This window comes from Metopolophium dirhodum, chromosome 1, assembly GCF_019925205.1.
Source record: "Metopolophium dirhodum isolate CAU chromosome 1, ASM1992520v1, whole genome shotgun sequence".
NCBI classification, from domain to species: Eukaryota; Metazoa; Arthropoda; class Insecta; order Hemiptera; family Aphididae; genus Metopolophium; species Metopolophium dirhodum.
The window spans coordinates 110,711,897-110,735,846 of record NC_083560.1 but is presented as its reverse complement, the minus strand read 5'-3'; the positions used below and the strand labels follow the sequence as shown (position 1 = coordinate 110,735,846).

The window sequence follows — 23,950 nt, the reverse complement described above, 5'->3', positions numbered from 1 at the left end:
ATTGATATAGTGTTATAATGAAAATATAATGTTTTATTCTCACTATTTTGATGTTTTACTCAATGTAATTTCCTATAGTAATATCCTCTATAAAATTTCTATCTATGGAACTGAACCCTCCCCATAGAAAATTCTTAGCTACGGCCCTGTAATCAAGATCATTTAATTTGTTTCCGCACAAAATATAAACTATATTGGCCTATTACACTGTATGCTATCAATTGTTTCTGTTGCTACGGGTGAAAAAATCAATAATAATGGACCACATATTAGCATATTGTTTTTAAACAGTAATATTTATATATTGAACTTTATACTATATATTAATTTACTGTACAATTAATATTTTATTACCTATCTTATTAAGTCTTATACATATTACATAGGTAACTGTAATTGAATTTTATTTGGACATTTTTTTTTATCATATCTAGTGAATAAAGATCAGAATGACTCCGTTTTAAATTCTATTAATGGTCCATATCCCGAGTATGTGTATATTATTACATGCTAATGTAACTAACTAATATGTAAATTGTTTTTATTTATTCACTGCTTAATAGAGACATTTTTGGGCAATACATAATGGAATCACCTGTATTTGGTAACAAAAAAATAAACAGTACTCTGAGCCAGCAGCGTAAGAAGAAGAAAGTTTTAAAACCAAAACGTTTACATACATTGTCGGCCCCCAAAAGAAGACAATGTAAGTTAATTATTTAACTATAGTTGTAATACTTGTATGAAATTAATTTTGTTCAGCAATATTTTGACAGGCGCATCAAATACATCATATCAAACCACTTATAATAGTCATACTGGAACCCAATTAAACAGATCAAATGTCAATAGCTTACTAATTAACGATAATATAATGCGTATAAAAAAACTGGAAAATAAACTGACTGAAGCACATATGAAAGCGCGTGTGAGTTTATTTAAAATATAAAACCATACTTAAAACAATAATCAATATACATGTTAATATTTTAGGAACTGATCGTAGAAAACCGTTTATTGAAAACATTAGAGAAACGGCACGAAAATGCATTATCTATGTATGAAGGTAAACAAGCCAAGCTACCACAAATAATTAAATCATATGAAGATGAAATACGCACATTAAAAAGCCAAATACGTCATATTAAAATTTCATTTAAAGAAATGGAAAATGGATATAAGTCACAGAACATCGAATTAATATCCTTAGAAAAACAGTACAAACACCTTTTAGGTTTATCTCAGAATAAACAGCTTAGTAAAAAAGAAAAACTATCAGATCAATTAGAAGAAGCACAAAGTACAATAAAAAAACAAGATGATAAAATTTTGGTAAATCTTTATTTTGTACAATAATTAATAAGTAGTTATAAATATGTTTTTTTAATTTATATTTCAGAATATTATGAAAAACTTAGAACTTCAAAATAAATCGCATAGGTATCATATAAACGTAGAACATATTAAAATCAAAGAACTACAACATGAAGTCAAACGTTTAGAAGATGAAAACAAAAATCTAAAATCATGTTTGGATAAACTTAAGAATAAAAGTCATGGTTCAAGACAAAGTTTTACAAAGGGAATAACTGAAGACTCAATAAGCATAGTATCTCAGTAAGTAAATCTAGTATTTTTTGCAAACCTTAATATATTTATAAATTAAATAGTGTATTAAAGCCTATACCAACACCACGTGATGGACAAGGTGATGAAATAGATGAATCTTTTTACAAAACGAATGGGTCAATATCCCTTAAACCAGAATCAATTCATTAAGATCGTGAAGAAAACGGTAGTTATTCAACAAAAAAACTATCAAATTAACACAATTAAGTAGATAAAAAATAATGAAATAAAACCATCTAGTACTTTGATAAATAAAGAATCATACTCATTGTAACAATTATAAATATAAATAATGTTACATGACACCTATGTATTTAATACAAACTCTACCTTGTGTACGATTAACTGCTGACCGATACATTAATATTAAAACACACACGTAATTGTAAGGCCTATAACCAACACACGCCATGGATTAGTAAAGCAGTTCACTGTGCACCTCAGACTTCAATACACACTAGTACACTACGACTGACTACGTATGACTACGATACAGTCACATAGTATAATATTGAACATAGCTTATATATATGTGAATATTATTATTTGTAGGTGTTTAGTAGACAATAAACTATAATTATAACTGAAATGGAATCCTAGCAATTTAAATATATTTAAGATTCTGATATCTACATATCTGCCCCTGGCTACGGTATTTATATCTATAGAATACTACAATAATATTCTCCCTGGATATCTTATATTCAACTGGTCGTTCCTCCGACCACGTTACATCATCAATAACACCGATCAATATGTCTTGGGTAGACAATGATCTGGCTAAGTTGACAAAAGTAAATACTTAAAAGATAACTTATAAGTTCTCATAGGCATATTTACAAGATCTTGCACTCTTGCCACTCTAGCGTCAGATCGGAAAATAATTTTAGCCATGCCTATATAAATTATACGTTATCTCCTATAATCGTGTTACAGTAAAGTACAGTAAATAAATATTAATTTAATTTTAGACAAGTGAATCAGAACTATTAAAAACTGTAAAAAATGATTTTGAAAAAAAACCTAGACATAAAGCTGCTGCTTTCAACCTATTACCAGGAACCTCCCACGTCTAAAGCACAAAAAGACATACGTTTAGAAAAATTAAATCAAGTCAGTGAGGGTTAAGACAATCATGAAAATTATTTTAAATCAAAACTATTGAAGCAGCCAATTAATAAAAGATACTCATCATCAATTATGATTCTAATAACATAAGTGGTGAATCTTCTAACAGTGATAGTTTACAGGAATAATCAAATATTAATTAAAATATGTGTTATATCTATATGCAATGTTAACAATAAATATTATTTTTATGTTTCATAATTATTTTATTCAACTTTCTTCATATTTAGATATATTCACAGAATCTGCCAATAACTTAGTGAATTTATCTTCTTATTTCCTTATCTCTTCAGTACAAGACTGAAACTGAAAATTCACACATACATGTAAATATCTAATTATATATTCCATACCTTTGAGATGACCAAAATATAAAATAAATTGTATAGTATAGGTACCTACCTCTCTTTCAGCGGAGTAAAGTTTTTTAGACACACTATTGGATACAGTGTCTGCTGCTACTGTATAAAACATAAGTGCGTTTGACCTTCCAAGTTGTAGCGCACAATCCATAGTGCTAATAAAATCCTTAAAATTAAAATAAACGGTGAATAAAATTATTAAAATGTATGGACATTTCAAAATGTACTAACTAAATAAAATGATTTTTCATTTACAATATCATATCGAGACTCTAAAACATCATTTTCTAATTCGTCATTGAACAAATCATTGGGTTCCAATAAATCCATACACCAAATTAGTGTATCTCTTTCGAACAAAAAAAAGGTGGGCAAGTGGATGTCGCTCTGCTGTACTGTAGGTTACAAGTGGGTCACTGTATAATGGATGGTATTAAATTTGAATTCAATGATATATCATTGTATAAGAAAAACGATTCTGAGTGGAGACGATATGTCAGTCTAGGTATAAGACATATTATACACTTATCTATGGTATTAAAAAAAAAATTGACCTATAATAAATTCCAAATTAATCATATCACAATATCCATTAGGTACATATAACGCGTTATACATCAACAACAAACCGTGATACTATCATCATAATATATCGATGAAAATATTACAAATTAGAAGTTTCAAGTGCCCACGAATAATATTATACAATCACAACAAAATAACTAAAATAGTTATTCTAGGTTTTTATGTAATTTCGACCAAATTTGAACTTAAAATGACTATACAAATAAACTGTGCTTGTGTATTTTTTAGATTTTTTGGTAACCGAATTATCTATTTACATGGAATCTTGTTTTAAATTTTCAATCCTTAGCTATAAAAACTGAACATTTTATAATTTATTAATTACAATGGTTGATAATTTTCGAGATTTTGATAAATTCTGTCCAAATTTGATCTTTAAATGCTTATAAAAAAAAACTGTGCCTATGTATTTTCAATATTTTTCAACTGCTATTGTAAAAATATATCAGGAGTCTTGTATTAAATTTTTACACTTTTTGGCCCAACAGATAAAACTTTATTGATATTTATAGAAAAAAAAACTAAAAAAATTGAAAACTGAAAATGCCCGTAAACAGCTCAAAAAGTGTCAAAATATTTTCAAAATTGTATGGTGTATAGGAAATGCTAATATAAACATTCAGTGAAATTTTCATGTATCTACAGTTATTCGTTTTTGAATTACAAGAAAATAAGGAAATCGGTACATGAGAAATCGAGTGAATATCTAATGTTGTAAAAATATGAATTTAAAACGCTCATAAAAATTTAATTTGACTTTCTTGTAGAAATTTTTTTTTTGATAAAGTTAGACAAACTTATGAGGAATCTTGTATTAGATTTTAAAATCTTAGATTTAAAAAGAAAATTTTTTATGAATTTCTAACTCAAAATAATTTGCAAATTTTCGTGATTTTTCCGTATTTTTTCAAGATTTGAACTTTAAACGTGTATAAAAAAAAACTGTGACTAAGGATTTTTAATTTTTTTCATCTGCCTTTGAAACAATAACCTAGGAGCCTTCTATTAAATTTTCAAGCTTTTTTACCCAACAAATAAAATTTTATTGATATTTATAGAAAAAAAATTTAAAAAAACTGAAAACTGACAATGTCCGTAAACAGTTCAAAAAAAGTCAAATTATTTTCAAAATTGTATTGTGTATAGAAAATGCAAATATAAACAACCAGTGAAAATTTCATGCATCTACGGTCATTTGTTTTAGAGTTACACCAATAACCAAAATCGATTTTGTTAAAAATCGATTTTGCGTAAAAATTCCCGTTTTTCCTTAATTTTTCTTTTGTTTTTCACATCGCTTTTGAAAACTACTGGGAAATTAAAATTTTGACCTCCCCAATGCACCAACGATATTCACTTTCCCATCGAACAAGATACTGAAGTCGAAAATCGAAGCATTATTTCGACTACTTATCGTGTACACAGACACAAAAATAAAAAAAAAATAAAAAAAAAAAATAAAAAAAAAAAAAAAAAAAAACACACATCATTGTAAAATCAATACATTCATCGTTTCACTCAGAATCTAAAAACAAAAATATATTTAATAGTGATATTATAAATATAATATTTATAATTCTACCAAGGATGTGCAACTAATGGCACTGTATTTTCAAATTTAGAATTAAGTACGAGAAAATAAGCAAATAAAAATACATTCTAGGATAATCCAGCTCGTTGGACTTTTAAGTTTTGAAATCTGCCACTTTGGTGAGTTGAGTTGTCAAACAACGCTGCTATAGACCGTAGTAAGAGGTACCTAATACTTGTACTTCTGAGATGCACCATTGAGTGCAACTAGTGCTATTGTAATCATTTGACAAGAACAGTAGGTAACTGATATAGTACACATTTGTTGTAACAAATGCTTATGTGTCAGTTATTAAGCTATTTGATTCAATTCTATGACTATTGGTTGTAGCACCTTATCAGGGTTAGTGGTTTTTGTTTGAAAATAAACTACTCATATATCCAAACGATACTAGCTAAGCAATCTGAAACACTTGTTCTAATCAAAAAAATTGAATTATTGAAAAAAAAAATTACCATAGTAATGGTCTGGAAAAATAATTCAAAACCTAACAATTTCTTTTAACTGGTAACTATATTGTCTTAAATATTCCACGATGTCTTATGATGCCGGCTTAGTAAATGACACTATCCAAAATTCTAATAAAATGTTCAGCTCAACCTATATGTTTAAGCAATAGACTATTTATTTGTGGATTTAACATAAAAAGGTACAACTTACAATACATGAGATTAAGATGAGGTCTTGTATAATACAGCTACATTGTCGCACGGCCTACCGGACCGGCCTCCGCCGCTGTAATCTTTCTGTTTCGCCGTAGGTACCGCCGGGCACGATGTGTGTATCCGCGGACGAACTGCCGATTTAAATTATTTATATTTCGTTTTATGCTTATGCGACGATATTACTAATCTGTATTTAATAAACAACCATCTTACATTTCCACTAAGTGTTTATTTAATCATTCAAAATCCTGCAAACCTTAAGTTTAAGTATTTTAGCGCTTTCGACATGTTCATGGGGTTGGATATTTAGTTATATTCAAAGGCTTGATAATTATTAATATTAATCAAACCAACAAAATTCGAAAAAGAGATTTGTGATAATTTGACCTTTGGCGATTATCATATTTTATCTAACATCTGCACCGTATGCGTCCGATAGTGTACCGTCAGTCAGTTTTTACGAATCTCTCGTCAAACACATCACACGGACACGGATTGGTTTCTCTTCAGTGTGTGTCCTCTGATGTACCGTCAACTGGTAACTTTGGCTGAACGACTTGTCACACACGTCACATGGGTACGGTTTCTCTCCAGTATGTATCCTCCAGTGCTTCGTTAGACTACTGCTAACTGAAAATGACATATCGCACACGTCACAATAGTACGGTTTCTCTGCAGTGTGTGTCCGCCGGTGCTCTATTGGACATCTGTTAGCTGAAAATGACTTATCACATATGTCACACTGGTACGGTTTTTCTCCAGTATGTGCTTAGTTAGGCTGCTGTTAACTGAAAACGACATATCACATACGTCACACTGGTATGGTTTTTCTCCAGTATGTATCCTCCGATGCTCTGTTAGACTGCTGTTAGCTGAAAATGACTTATCACATACTTCGCACTGGTACGGTTTCTCTCCAGTGTGTGTCCACCGGTGCTACCTAAGGTACTTGAGATATGAGTTGTATAACATACAATAATTTGAACTCATATTATGTATTATGACATTTTTGAGCCATTTTTAATTGTGCCAATAGTAAAAATTTTAAATTTTAAATTTTCTGGAAAAGAAAATAAACGCACATTATTGTAAAACCAATAGCTTCCACCCTGTTTCGTTCGCAATCTAAAATATTTAGAATGTGTGCTCACTGCACGTATGTAGCCGAGAACAATGTTTTTCCGAACTTACAACCTGTTGGTGAAGTACAGATAGGCCAGATTTTAAATTAAAGTAAAACAGTTTCTTGTTTTAAAAACAACGTCAAAAAAGTACGAGTGGTTTACATTATATAAACTGTAAGTACAATATAAGTTTATTTGAAAAACATAATAAAATAATTCTAATGTTGTATTTTAGCAATAGTTCAAGCACATGTGCACATCACTGTGATATCATAATATAAAATGGATGATAATATAGGTAACTAAAATATAATCTTTATAGGTAGGTAAGCAAGACTGGGCATTAACGAGTTAAAAGTTAAAATTCAGTTAAAACGTTAAGTTAATTTTTATTAAGTTAATTAACTCGTTACTTTTTTTAAAATTAACTTTTAACTTAATAAGTTACTTTTTTTCAAGATTAACGTGTTAACTCCAATTAATTATATTTCAAAAATATCTAAATTATCCGAAAGAATAATTCAAATTTTTTAATGTATTTTTACTTTGATGTAAAATTTTAAATTTCCCCAGTAATTTTCTTGGACGTAAAGAAAAACTATCTAATAAACCATATTATAAGTTTGAAATTTTTTATTTTTGCGAATTAGCAAATTTTAACTTTACACTAAGTTAAGTTATTTTTTTTCAAAGTTAACTTTTAACTTAACGAGTTAACAAAAAAAAATACGAGTAACTTTTAACTTAACTTAACTTATTTACTTGAAAATAGCTTAACTTAACGAGTTAAAAAAATCGTTAACTTGCAGCCCAGCCTTGTAGGTAGGAGCATACAATTAATTTATGTTGGTCTGTCTGTAATTAATAGATTAAAAAACTACTGGTCTGTTTTCGATAAAATATCAATAGATTCCTTGGAACTTGGAGGGTATTATTATAGCTTATTTTTTTACCCCTATATAGGCTATTAGTAACTAAAGGGTAACTCCACGTGCATTTTTTTCAGATCACGAATAAACAATTGTTTTTAAATTTAAATAGTTGACATTGGTTGTTATTACTATTATAATTATTAATCAGTAAAAATATGGCATAAACATTTTTTAGATTCTGTGCGGAGCGAGGAAGTTAGTGGTTTTACAATGATGTTTACTTTTTTTTTTATCCTGTATACAAAATTTCAACCAGAAGGAGTGCTTCAATTTCAACATATAGTATCTTATATTTTAGCAAATTAGATCAAGATGGCTCTTTAGACAGGTAATTTTTCGATTTTCTCAATAGTTATTTAATGCCAGGGGAAAAACTACCGACAAATTAGAAAAACCGCTAAAAACTTTTAACGCTTTGTTTATCACCATAACAACGATTAAAAAATAATAATATTATAATATTAATTCAACTTACAGGCTATAATAAATAATAAAAATATAAAAAATCCAAACTAACAAACCGTCTCCGCTCAGAATCGTTTTTCTTATACGATGATATTAAATCATTGAATTTAAGTTTAATACAATCCATTATACATTGACCCACTATTGTAACATACTATACAGCAGAACGACATCCACTAACCGCTTTTTTACAAATATATTTATAATAAAACAAATCTTTGGCATGGGCAACGGCGGGTAGGACACTTAGTATAATTATATAATATTCAAAGTAAAGTGGTGACGTATACATTTTTAATATACCTATACACTTTCTAATTTGGCAAATATTTTATTGCCGTATTATAAATTCAGAACTATTCAACTATACATTAAATACAAATGAGTCATTTTAAACTTAGTTAACGTAAACTGATGGGTTACGCGTAAATTCGTGTAATTCCGGAAAAATAACTTATTTTTAATCTGTCAGTGAGTGTGCGTTCGTCCCTGTACCATTCAGTATAATGTATTCATGTCCATCCGATAGACCGTAGGTTAGGTTGACACTTTAACAGAAACAAAATTAAACTGAATTTTAGTTAGCAACTTTTATAAGGTACCTATATTATAAATACTATATTTATTTAGTTATAGTAGTAATAGTACCTACATAGTACATATACATCGCTTTAAATATGGTAACAAAATTTACATTACAATAATTAAAGTAGGAAAGTAGGTACTCTTAGTAGGTGCTTGCGTTAATATTATATTATTTAGATTTGAATCTTATAGATTATGAATATTATTAATTAGTATTTACAGACTTACAGTTTTAACATCTCAAAATGTTTAAATCGCATAAGTACAAATTTGATTCAAATAAATTTACTCATACATAAATTATTTTTCTATATCTTTAGAAAGTACCTAGCTAGTAGCTACTCACAATATTTTAATAAATTGCAGAACTCCATTATTTAATATTATTCATACCTACTGCAGTTGTAATATCATGTCGAGTTCTCCTTCTACATTTGAATATTTCGATATTTGTTCACATATTAATAATAATGATATGTTATTAAAATAAAAGTAATAACTAATAATTATAAAAAATAATAGTAATAACATGCAATTCAAACTTTTCCAACAAAATCAAACATTATTTAAAAAAATTATATAATATAATATATTATGCAGTGATTGTACATTAGTTACTCGTGTACGTCATTTACTATATTTGTATAATATTATGGTCTATACTTCATATCAATGATATAAGTTACTAAAAAAAGGCCAACGTAAGCTTAATTGGTATTTTTTCTAACGAAATAATATGTCAGTACTCAGTGCCCAAATGTCTAAAGATTATGTAAAATACTATTGTAGTCATATGGCAGTCTACCAACATATTTTGATACCATTAAAAGAAATAATGCTATAATAGCTGTAATTCAAGAATATTAAAATGTCATATTACTGCTATTGCCTATTAGCATCGATATGTATGAATATTAAGATTCAATTAAAATTAAGATTATTATATTAATATTTAAAATATTAATTTCTCTCAAATAGTGTTATTACATTTCCTATATCAAAGTATCAAACCGTGAAAATGTTGATATAGAAACTCGTAGATCGGGAGCAGTGATCATTAAGAAATTCGTTAATCCAAACCCCGGTGTAAAAAAAAAAACGCATCGGTAAAATGAACCATCATAATATAATATTATAAAATCGGATCATCTGATTTTAATTTTTGGGGCATGTTGTAGATTTGGTTTACATTCAAAACAACCGGAAAAATTGGTCCGTATCGCTAATTTTCCAGTTTTTAAAAATTCAAAAGACCTTTATAGATTTTTGGAGTGTGCAATTGGTATAACTGTAATTAGTAGACAATAATTTATTTACCATAGCCATCCAAGCAAATTTACTAAATACGTAGGTTACACTATAGTATAATAGGTACGATGTGGTTATTGGTTATTGTTACTTTTTTTTAGCAATAAATATCTTGCAATATTTCCCTATTTACAATAATTACTATTGATAATAACAGATATAAAAATATAATGTGTGGTTAGGTTAGGTTAGGTTAGTCAACAAAGATAAAAAGTAATAATAAATAAATAGAGTTAATGTATAGAGTTATAACTTATAATAAGTAATAACTAACAGTAATAGCAAAAATAATTTATTAATATTTAATAATTTATGGTAAAATAAGTTAACGTCGATATTGGTCAATGGTGAGCCCTTGGACCCCCGCCCACCGTAAATACGTTACTGGTGCAAACATTCGGCCGTGCTCTTTTTTCTCTGATGAAGCTTTAGCATATCCATAGCATATCCATAGCATAATAGCATATCCATCGGACGCACTATAGGTACCAGGGTCGCAGGATGGTGCTAGTCGCTACTCCTTGTTCGGTTTCGGCGGCGATGCGGTCCGGACCCTTGACCCCCTACCAACCGTAAATACGATAATGATGCCTTTTTTCCGCGTCGATATCCATCGTAAGGTTGAGCATATCCATAAGGACGCACTAGGTACCAAGGTCGCAGGACGGTGCTAGTTTGTTTTCCTTGTTCGGTTTCGGCGGCGGTGTCTATGGCTCGCTCGAGTGTAGCTGCTCGTTCGATGGTCATCGTTCAGTCATCACGATCGCAGCATACGCTCCTAATACATAATATAATATTCTGATAGTTGGCGTTCAATATTTTTGCAATGTTTCAATGTTACAAAACATTACGAGCATATATTTAGAACATTGTATTATTTATTTATTATTTATCATTAACTATTTTTATTAACCACCCGTTTTAGGTACTAATAGAGAACCTAAATTACCAATTTAAATATGGCTACAATATTAGGCATTTCATCTCAAAATTCGAAATTTTTTTAGCACTATTATAGTCTATAATAAATGTATATGTAGGATTTATATTATGTACGTTAAGTATATTATCTTTTTTATTCAATTTAGATCTTACGTAGGCATAACTATACAAAATTATAACTTATAAACTAGAAATCATATATTAAGTATAATGTAATGTAAAACTACAAAGCCGTAAAAATAAGTCATTAGTGCGTCATTCCAAAAATAAAATTAAGGAAATTAAATTTGATTTTATATTTTAGATTCTCAGAAGCGAAGAATGAATTGATTTTACACTAATGTGTGGTTTGTTTTATGTGTCTATGTTAACTACACGATAAGACGTGTCAAAATGCTTCGATCTTCAAATTCTATGGAGTTTGGTAGGTACACTTTAAAAATGAATCATTTTTTTTTAATACTTATAAAAACGACTAATTCAAAACGATTATCAAAAGTCATTTATCCGAAGAAAATTCACACAATATTTTTAATGTTCTGTGATATATATATATTATTGGTAAGACAATTTTGTTTTCCTCTATAGATATATTATACACAATCTGTTTCGAATATAGATACAAAAAGAGTATTAGATAAAATAAATAAAATAAATAAATTACATAAATATTTGATAAAATAAGACACTCTGCAATTTTTTTTTCTGTTTTATTTTTCATTCAGATTAAGTTAGGAAAATTAAAATTAAAAAAAAATCATTTCACTTTTATCGTTAAAAATATCTTAATACGAATTAATTCTACCATAATATTATTATTTTATACACAAACAAATATTTATCTTTTAGCTATTGGTTAATTGTTGTACATTAATTTATATGTGTCAAACAACAATATGTGTTGTATTTGTATTATAAACACCTGTGTTGGGCTGCGTTATACCAATGCCAGTGTTTTGAGCAGGCGATCGTCGCGTTCACGAGATCATATTCAGGAAACATCACTCGTTTCTTATTCATAGAGGTGTGAAACTGTGCACTACGTGAACAAAATACATATTTTTAGAGAACTTAAACTTATTACAGGCTGTTAAAATCAAATTAATTAAAATTTTTTTTTTATCTATTAAACTGTACATTTTTACAATAATTATAGGCACCTACCTGTACACAAATTTAAAAATAGCATAATACTATTTATTATGTTAATTTTGATAATTTGTTATATACTATAGTTATTATAGGTAGTGGTATCTCATTTAATAATAATATTAATTTTTAAATAAATAATTTAATTAACGACCCAATGAACTCGTTAATTTTTTTCAATGAAAGTGAACGTGTTTTTTTTAAAAAAAAAATAATGAATTTAAACTGAACTAGTTAATTTTATATACATTGAACGTGATAATTGCGTGAACGAGTTCAATTTTAAGTAAACTTTCCAAACAGTGACCGATGTACCTACATAATCTTATTATAGGCTATTACAAAAAATGTAATTATTATATTCTTATGCGGTGAATGCTGATGCTATCAAGTTGTGACAAAACAGAATGAATATTTCATTACATTTTGAATATAAATGGGTGCCTATTTAGCTTGTTTTTACTTCAGTACCATTATGCTTAAAATATATTATTACTAAAAGAAAATAATATAAACAGATATCACTGATATATTATAGGTATAAGGTGATTATTATTTTAACAGTGAACATCACTCTTTATTAAAAATTATATTTACTGAAATGGTAATTGTTTTCGAATACTTAATTCTAATATTGTGTATAATAAATCGCCTTGTTGTTCATTATATTTGTTTCACATTTGTATGTTATCAACTTATAAAAATGTTGATTTACCGACGAGTATCAACAATTATGGACTAGGTATCGAAGAAAAGATTTTAAAAAATGTCAATGTACCTATACCTACGTTTAAAGTTTAAATGAGTGTCTATGACAACGGTGAAACACACATTTTTCGGAAATTCTTCACACAATAATCAACAATTAAAATAGTTATGAATAGTCAAACTGTTGCAATAATAATATATTCTGAAAAATGTAATTACCTAATAATACTTACATATTAATATATTACACGAAATTATAATATACCTAGTTCTTACAATTTTGAAAGTAAGTATAGTATTTACTTTCTAGCTACGAGTATTACCTATTATATTATACAAGTTACAATTTACAAAAATCAAATGTTGATGAAACGGCTTCGCTGACAAACACAACGGCAAGAGAAATAAAAGACAAGTATATTTTATTATTATGTCAATACCCTTCGAAATAATGACGAGCCACGGGCGTTAAATCGTATACACACAATATTATGTGTGTGTGTGTGTGTGTGTATAGTTAATTACCGCCATAAAGAAAAGCATTTTGGAAAAATGATCAAAAATCTTCCGAAGAAGGTTGACACATGCATATAATATATATAATATATATATATATAAACACACGCACGAGGGGTGAGACCTCCGCTAATATATCATGTTTAATGTTCCCTGTCAAGAACCGTCGTAGTTGCCCGCTTTCGTCCGTTCACTACTCCACCCCAGTGGCAAAACTATTTTCAAGGGTTTTATTGCTGGACGCATGTACGCCGCCCGCACGCACATGATGGACACTGGTCAGCTAATTTTGATATATATATATATATATATATTATATTATATTATACATATATAAGTATAGATACATATACTAAATTGCACACACACACTCCACACGAGCGCGTAACAGTAATAACAATATATACACACACGCCGCCCGCCCGTACACGTATGTATAGAGAGTATTGTGTAGTGCTGTACTGCACCGTACTATTGTTCGACTCCAAGTCGTTCTTCCCCTATGATATTACCTTCGTGTTCAATTGCTATTTTGGACAGTCCACCCACCCAAATGGTCTAAAACGCCCGATATTTATACGATTGATATCCATTATACGAATTCTGACGTTGTTGCAGTAAGTCGGCTTTCCCCTGTACACACATATATATATATATAATATAAATAATATAATATACGCCTATATACGGCCGTAATATATGTACTATGCCTATAAATGAATATAATACATTATTATTGTACACTGCAAATATATCTCCTTGTTGTTGGGCTACATTCGAATATTGGCGCTGTGGATTAAAGTTTTAACCGATATAATATTACGCGTTTATCATAGCACCTATAGGTATAATATATATACACACATAAGTATAGCGTTCATAAAACTATTACGGTCGACTGCAGGTCTTCAGATCCATATAATATTTCATAAATATAAGAAATATTTAAGAGTGAAATGTTAGCCATTCGATTGGCCCCAAAAAAAGAAATCAAAACGCTTGTTTCAATCAGTAGACTATTGCTCAACTTTTAATAAAAAGAAAAATCGTTATTAAAACAGTAAATTTTCTTGATTTGTGTTCTGCAATAATACTATTTTTAACAATTCCTGTTACATTGACCATCAGTGCTGAACAATAATTTTCCAAATTGAAAGTCATAAAATTATATTAAGGAGTACAATGGCACAGAACTAGTATTTGAAGTATGAAATATTTCACTATATATGGTGAAATATTTCACAAAAACGTGAAACATTGAAATGTTTTTTAACACGAATAAAAACACAATTTATTTATTTTATTAACACAATGTTCAGTGTTCTAAATTCTAATGTAAGAATTCAGTAGGTATACAATATACATGTATACTATTGTATACCTACTTGTATCATTTAAACATTAAAATATTTAAAAAAATGTAATACCATTTTAAATGTATAATACCAAAGGTTAGGTATACATTTATAGGTACCATACAATTATAAAGGTGATTTATAACAATTATATGTAAGTATAAAACTTATTTAAAAATAAAACAACATTTATTAAAATACTGAAATATTTCATTTTTTTAAATTTCATGACATTTTCAAACATTATACTGAACTGTTACTGTAAATTGAACAAGAAACAGCTAAAAGCTGAATTTCTATGAAATTATTGATGCATTTGTTGAATTAAAGCCAGAAAAGGCAATTTTAATATTTCAAAATATGACTACTACATTATTCTTAATGTATTTATTTTGAGTATTTATTTTTAATTTTACGAATATTTGCAATCAATAAAAATTGAGCATAGCTACCAGATAACCTAAACTACGTTAATAAAAAATTATAGTATTATTTTTGAGTGGTTGAAGTATTCTTAAAAATTATGGCCCACTGATTATTTTACCTCGGGCTTTATAAATCCTAGTTAAGCCACGGTCTTATAATATTTATTTAGGTAGGTATTTATTTGCTTATTTATAACTCTTAACAGTGACATACAATTTAAATTTTAATATTTTAATTAATTTTGTTATAAATTATGTGAACGTAAACATAATTACAAAGAAAAAATCAATACAAACGTATATTACGAAATACAACCTAAATTATTTGTTTAATGGACCAGATTTCAAATTTACCACATAATAAGTGTTGTTGGTACGTACCTATGTTCCTTTACAAAGTAGTTCAATACTATATCTTACCATTATATAAATTATGCAGTAATAAAACATCGTTGTACTTATAACCTTTCTAGTTCCGAGACAATAGTGATGAAATATTACATATTTTTTTAATGACATAAGTTGGTTTAACTGATAAATGTAGCCATGTAGGTTACCCAAATTTAAGTCTACCACGCCGTTAGTTATAAAACACCTTAGTATCTTTTGAATATTATCAATCGGTCCTGATTTTTTAGGATTCCGTGTACCTAATTGCTCCGAATTCTATGGCAGAGCGGAATAAGGCAAAACATAGAATATTGTTTGCCCCTATATGCCTGTTTCCCACCCCCATGTTCTGGTATAACATATTTTATCATATTTTTTTATGAATAATTCATAAAAAGGCTATAAGTAGCTAGGAGGTCATGATATAATGTATTAGCTTATACATTTACATTATATATAAATATATTTATAATTTTAAATTAATTTAACTATATAATTATTATGGTTTATGATAGCATTACGACGGGCTGTGTATATACTGTATATTGTATTTTGCAATTAATTTTATTTTATGTTATATTTTGGTATCAATGCGGTGGAAATAATCCATAGACGAGGTGGATGGAATTTGTTTCAAAAGGTCATATCATCCATCGCAGATGGGTGAATATACTAGTTACTGATTTGACATAATTACATGTGCCCTGACGTGGATAATTTAGGACAATGTAGAATAATAAATTATGACGTGTTTGAATGTGCAGAGCTCGGTTCATAGTATTGCAGCTTTCAGTTAACTTTTTTTTTAGATTTATTTAGTATTTTATGTGGGAGAGTGTCAGGTGTGTCCGAATCTTGTCTGGTTCAGGAGATTATATAGTAGTAGGTATAAATGTGTAATATTGCAAACGGTTGGCAAGACTATATAAACAATATAGTGCATTTTGTTTTTTTTTGTTTTTAATTAATACTCAAGTTTTAAGCACTTTTTATTGACGGATACACTACAAACTCGGACAGTCGGACCAGGGAGATCCGCGTATGCCAAAATGATACAGAATTTGGTGAGTCACACTGTTACAGCAAGGGGTGGACGAATACGTGACGGTAACTACAAATAATAATATAGTATGTTATTAGATTATTATATTAAACGTAAAATCGAATAATCCCGTACATAGGACTAGTTCAAAGTTAAAAAAGTTAAAATCGATCAAATATGCTCGTGAGCAATGTTTTTTGTGCATGAAAAAATGTAAATAATATAAGAAATATATAAAATATGCAAAAAAAATTAAAGTTGCTTTTACCTATATAGTAATTTTAAAATATTAAAATGCAGGCATAATTATTTATAAGCATTCAAAATTCAAATTTTGATCAAATACGTCAAAATCACATACATTTGCGGCAAATAATTTTGTAGTTAAAATTTTATAAAATGTTCTTGTAAAATCAATTATTATAATATTATAGCTGAGGCTTGTACATTAAATACGAAATTTCTCATAGTAATTAGTACATAATGTAACCAATAATATATAAACTTAGTTTTTTTATAGATATTTTAAGTTCAAATTTTTACAAAGTTATAGATATTAAGAATAATAATTTTAGTTATTTTGTTGTAATTTAAAAATATTATTTGTGAGTATTTGAAACATTTAAAGTATTCTAATGACTAATATTATATTTTATACACTCGATAACATTTTCGGCAAAAATTAATTTTGTTTTAAGCTGTTTACGGACATTTTCAGTTTCAAATTTTTTTAGTTTATTTGTCAATTAAATTTTATTTGTTGAGTAAAAATGCTAGAAAACTTAATACAAGGCTCCTAATATATTTTTACAATGACATTTGAAAAATATTAAAAATCTATTGTCACAATTTTTTTTTTATAAGCATTTATAATTCAAATCTTGCCAAAATACGTAAAAATCACGAAAATGTGCAAATTATTTTGAGTTAGAAATACATAAAAATTTTCAATCTTAGATTTGAAAATGTAATACAAGATTCCTCATAAATTTGCCTATCTTTATCAAAAAAAAATATGTCTACAAGAAATTCAAATCATATTTTTATGAGCGTTTTTTTTAAGTTTATATTATTACGACATTAGATTTCTCATGTAGCGATTTCCTTATTTTGCTGTGATTCAAAAACGAATGTCCGTAAATACATTAAATTTACACTATATTATATTTATCTTATCAATTCCAATACTTAAAAAAATTCCCAAAACATTTTAACTTATTTTGAGCTGTTTACGGACATTTTTAATTTTCAATTTTTAATTTTTTTTTTTTTTAATTGTCAATAAAATATTAGTTTTGTTAGTATTTGTTTGTAGGGTAAAAAAGTGTGAAAATGAATTACAAGACTCCTGATATATTGTTATTATAGCAGTTGAAAAATATTAAAAATACATAGGCACAATTTTTTTTACAAATATTTTTACAATTTCGAATTTTGACAAAATGTATAAAATTTAAGATTTAAAAATTATTTTGTAGTTAAAAAAAGAAAAAATATTCAACTTTTATATCTAAGGATTGGACATTAAAACAAGGTTCCACTTAAATAGTTTGTATATAAATTACTTTATTGATAATAATATCATCATACTTAGTACCTATATAATATCATACACTGACTGACAGTCTTCACTCAGAATAGTTTTTCTTATACAATGATATTATATCATTGAATTCAAATTTAACACAATCCATTACAGTGGCCCTCTTACAACCTACTGTACAGCAGAGTGATACCCAATTGCCCACCTTTTTTTATACTGTATTTGTAATTTGTGTACCTATTTATAATATATAATTTTTTAAAACTACCTATTCAGGCATACCTAAATAAATAGCAATAATATAGAATAACGAATTATCTATTATGTCAAAATCCAAAATAATACTTAATATAAATAGGTAGTACCTAGGTAATTCAGACAAGTTTCAATCCTACGTAGGTACTACCTATTGTAGGTACCTACTTGAAACATTGACCTATTATTTGATTAAAATATGGGTGGGAAATAGTATTTAAAAATGCTATCATATTTTGTTAGCTACGAACTAATAGAATTTTAAAAATGTTTTTTTTTTTTACTTTTATTTTTAGAGGTTTCAAATTGTATAACTTTACTATTAACCTAAAAATACAATGTTTATTATATACGTAACTACCAGATTTTAAAAAGAAATTAGTGATGTAAAATTATTGAAAATTGCAACCCGTGATAATATTCAAAAAACATAAGTCGATGTTCTTTCCGTGGTCATTTCTCATTTTAATAACTGCATTCTTTTAAATTCGCTATACGTCATAATGTTTTTTAGATTTATTTTAAAATATTTAGCATGATATATTTCATATTTTAAATTGATTAATCATTTTTATGGGAAACTTTTTAGAAACCCCAGTCGACATATTTTTATTAAGAACAAGCTATTGTATAATTTTGGCACTTAAGTACGTTTAAAGCATCACAGTACCTATCGTAATTTTATATAGAACAGGCGCACTCCATGTGATGGTAATATTGCATCCGACACGGATACGCGTGTTTCGCTCATTCAGACCACTAGAGCGCAGGCTTGGTACGCGGATTCGGCTGTCGAAGATCACGGGATCGACCAAAACGAGATTTAATTTAAATGGATTAAAATTATTACAATATATTATACAAAAATATGATGTTCATCGATATTAATTATTGTACTGTTGTGTGTGCCAATTATTTAAATAATAAAAATAATAGACAGTACCTATCACATTATTCGTAATAATAGGCCAATGAAGCAAATGAGCTGAGGCAATACTTTGTAAAATAATAGGTACCTATTTAAGCACTGTGGTAGAAGGGCGGCACGGGTCCTCGAGCAAGGCCCGTATGTTTGTAAGCCATTCATAAGAGACTCGTATTTTGTGTGTTTGTTTATGTTTAATAAACAGTTAATTCAATAGTGTGGATTGTCAATTAATTTTGTGTACCGTTGAAAGATACCTACGATACCTACCTACGACTACAGTACCCACCTACCTAATGATTATAATTATTATCCACCCCCCCTGGGCATAACCTAACACACATCCTAACATATTTTTTACTATCAATTTTTATGTAAAACGTCTAGTTCAATGAGAATTAGTGTAAGTTTTCGGAGTTCGGACCTTTTCAAAACAATAGATATTAAACTAAAAATTAATACTTTCGTTTAAAATTTGATGCTGCAACACTACCAAAGTGATTTTAAATATTCTTAAGATAACAACAGAATATTTGTATCACATTAATTAATTGAAAAGAGACCGTTATGGAGGTAAGACTAAAAGATAAAATTTTTGGCCCGTTTGACGGTATTAAAAAATTAAAGTTATTAAACTGATTATTATAATCATAAATCAGATTTTAAAGAATTAGATAGTTATTTTTCCTTATAATAAATATAACTAAAAGGATCTACATACATAATAATATACATATAATATTATATTATAAGTATAACAGTTTATTTAACAAACCCAATATTATTTTCTAAACATAATAAAATTTGTTAGAAAATTTGTTTAGAATATTCTTATAAACTATTTTGTTACATAAATTATTATATTCTAATTGATGATGATAACATACAAAAATATTTAAATATTTTTCAATTAACTACACACATAGGCTTTTACTGCTTTTAGCGATTTAAAATAATTAAAAAAGTTACTTCACTCACTCACTTACAGTGAAGTGGTATATTAAAGTGTGGGGGGGGGGATTTTGTGTGTTACAACAGGTTTTTTTGTTATAGAAAACTGTCAAATCCCAAAAGTAATAGTTCTATTAATAAGTGTGTGGTGTGTCCCCTGAAATCAGATGTATTTTAGGCCCTGCCCCAAACTGAAAAAAATTTGGTCGATTCGCTCGCATTAGATATTCAATCTAACACATTTACCTATAAATAAAATGTTTCGTGCGAAAACGTATTTTTAATTTGGTGGGGGGCTGGAGAAACGGCATATGAAAAAAGTGCTTTTTTTGGTTGTAAGGAAGTTTTGAAAGTTTTGAACGTACAAATAATTTGCAAATATTCATGATTTTAATGAATTTTGTTAAAATTTGAATTCAAATATAGCTTCAATATTTTTTAATTGTTATTATAACAACTTATGAAGAACTTTGTATTACATTTTCAAGCTAAAAAAATTTAAAAAATTAAAAATGTCTTTAAATAGTTCAAATAGACTCAAAATATTTTCTTAACATTATACCATATATAGAGAAAGCAATAATATAAATAGGTATTTGATGAAAATGTCAAGTATCTACATATATATTTATGATATATAATACTATATTATATAATATATAGGTTGAGCGTTTTTGAGTTATTAACTCAAAAATCTATTAAATTACGAATTTACGCTCAACTTTTTTTTTTTAATTACACGCTACAGTATCATAAGGAGCCTTATATCGAGCGAAAAATCTTAGCTAAGAAAAAAATGTCTTATGCATATAAATAACTTATAATTGTATGGTGAATAGAAACTGCTGATAAGTGATAACATTCTATACATTAATGACGTACTTACAGTTATACTTTTTTGAGTTACACCAAAAATAATCACCTAATGTTTATATTATCATTTTCTAATCATAATATTCAATTTTTGAAATATTTCGACTTTTTTTGAGCTATATTAATAATATGCATAAGAAAATTTTGATTACTTTTTTTTAGTTTCTGTCAATAAAAAAATGTTTTCTCTGTCAAAATACAAAAAGTTGAGCGTAAATCTTGAATATTTTTTTATGAGCGTCTGAAATAAGAATTTTGACAACACTTTTCAAAATCACGAAAACTTGCAAATTATTTTGAGTTAGAAATTCAAACAAATTTTAGATTCTGAGTGGAGCTTTTATACAATGCTGTGTTTTTTTATTTTTTATTGTGTCTGTCTTTACTGTTTGAGGCAGTATAACTGCTTCGATTTTCTTCAATAGTATCTTGTACCTAGGGAAGGTAAATCTAGTTGGTACATTCGGGAGTTCAAAAGTTCTCAATAGTTTTCAAAAGCGCTAGGAAAAACAAAATAAAAATTAAGGAAAAATGGTAATTTTTACGTAAAATTGGTTTTCAACAAAATGTTGGTTTTTGGTGTAACTCTAAAACAAATGACTGTATATAAACAACATTTTCACTGAAAGTAATAATATTTTGTATACACTACACAATTTTCAAAATATTTTGACTTGTTTTAAATGTAGTTTACGGACATATTGAGTTTTTTTTATTTATACCTAAGATTTAAAAATTTAATACAATATTCTTCATAAGCTTTCTACCTTCTAACAAAAAATAATGTATATCGAAAATTCAAACTAATTTTGTATGAGCATTTGAATTATAAATTTTTAGTGCTATTTTAAGTATAATTTTAGACGAAATTAGATGTTTAAATAAAGAATCACGATCTTAGTTATTTTGTTAAAATTTAAAAATACTATTATAATATAGGATGACCGGCAGATCGTCTCCACTCACTACTCAGAATTAATTTTAGTGTACACTATACAATGACATTATATCATTGAATTCAGGCGCTAGAAATGAAAAGGGTGGGTGGCTAGATGAAAAATATTACGATTAACAATCATTCCTAAATGTCAATAACTAATAAGCATTATAATATAATGTTTTAAGACGTATAGTAATTAGTATTGCTCCTCAATAATAACCCATCTTTATTTTATCTAATAAACTGAAAAGTAAGGAACGATTTGAAATATTTTAAGTATCATCTAAGGCCTTTGGGTGTGGGGGATTCAGCCTATTCGCAATCCGCACCTAATTTAATTCAAACTTAACACTTAACATTACAGTCACCCACTATTTTCCCTTATGCATTTTAAAACTACCGTGAACTTAAATGTCTCTCAAATGCACCAACAAGATTCATTTTCTCACCACTAAATTGCATTGAGTATGTCGATAGAAAGCAAAAGCTAAATATTTCATCATTTCAAAATTATTTTCTTTAAATTTATTTATCTGAATAATTATTAAATCAAAAAACAATTAAAATTTATCTTTAAATGATTAATCTGCTGTTGACAGTGGAACTAGAACTAGACTGATGTGTTACCTTGTGGCATGTTTCCAAAATTATTATACTACTTAGAAGGTACCCATACACCACAGTCCACGCCCCACGGCAACCACCGCCCATCACCCAAAAAAATTGGGCAAATGCCCGATCTGTATCCCATGTTCGGCGCCACTGAGGCGACTGAGAATATTAAATATTGATTAAATATAAACTGATTGTCGATTGACGATAATATTATTGTGTGTAAAATTGAATATTAAGTATTTAAAGTTAGGTTAGCTAAACATTGAAACATTAACAAAATGATAATGCTGATTCTAACATTATAACTTAAAATAGGCCAAATATTGGTAAGTAGTATTAAATTATTTATTATCAGTTGTTCAAAAAATATGATAAGAATATATAGGTATTGTTATTAATTAAAATTTACAGTAGTATTAAAAGTATCAAAGTAAAATATATGGTGTTAAAATTAAAGATATATGTGACCTATAAATCACAAATCATTCATGAAACATGAACAAATCAGATTGATATTTAAATAAGTATTAATAATAATTAAAATTGTTTTTGATGTTTGAAAAAATGTATTGTGACTTATATTAAATGGTAGGTATTTAAAATTAAAATAACTACATTTTCCTTAAATGTGATAGAACACATGCTATTATAGGTTTATTAATTTAAAATGTATGTTTCTTATATGGACAATGATTTGTTGAACAATTGTATATTATAAAAATATTTTTTATTTTTACCCTGAATAAATAATTAATGTTTATAATAGTACATGAAATATAATGTATTAAATTATTTTAAAATTACCTAATATTATTATATATTTTTTGTGTTTTGTTTATTTAACATTTTTACCGAAAAACATAAAAGGTTAGGTATTTTTTTTGTTTTTATATGCTGAAGTAGAAGAAGACTTATAATTCATATTAAAAACATGACACATTGATACA

At 27.5% G+C, this 23,950-nt stretch overlaps 1 protein-coding gene and 2 pseudogenes across 1 annotated transcript; 1 reads left to right on the top strand and 2 right to left on the bottom strand.

The window, feature by feature from the left end:
* The window catches only part of LOC132950360 (zinc finger protein 271-like), a 45,860-nt pseudogene extending 35,029 nt beyond the window's left edge, over positions 1 to 10,831 (bottom strand).
* Positions 586 to 2,885, top strand: LOC132934744 (uncharacterized; annotated as a pseudogene).
* Positions 3,031 to 5,520, bottom strand: LOC132934745 (uncharacterized). The gene is made up of 4 exons (XM_061001088.1): positions 5,471 to 5,520; positions 3,351 to 3,468; positions 3,160 to 3,285; positions 3,031 to 3,063 (listed from the first exon to the last, which is right to left on the bottom strand). Exons 1-4 carry the CDS (start codon positions 5,518 to 5,520, stop codon positions 3,031 to 3,033), a joined length of 327 nt encoding a protein of 108 aa, XP_060857071.1.
* Positions 10,832 to 23,950: the final 13,119 nt, after the last annotated feature.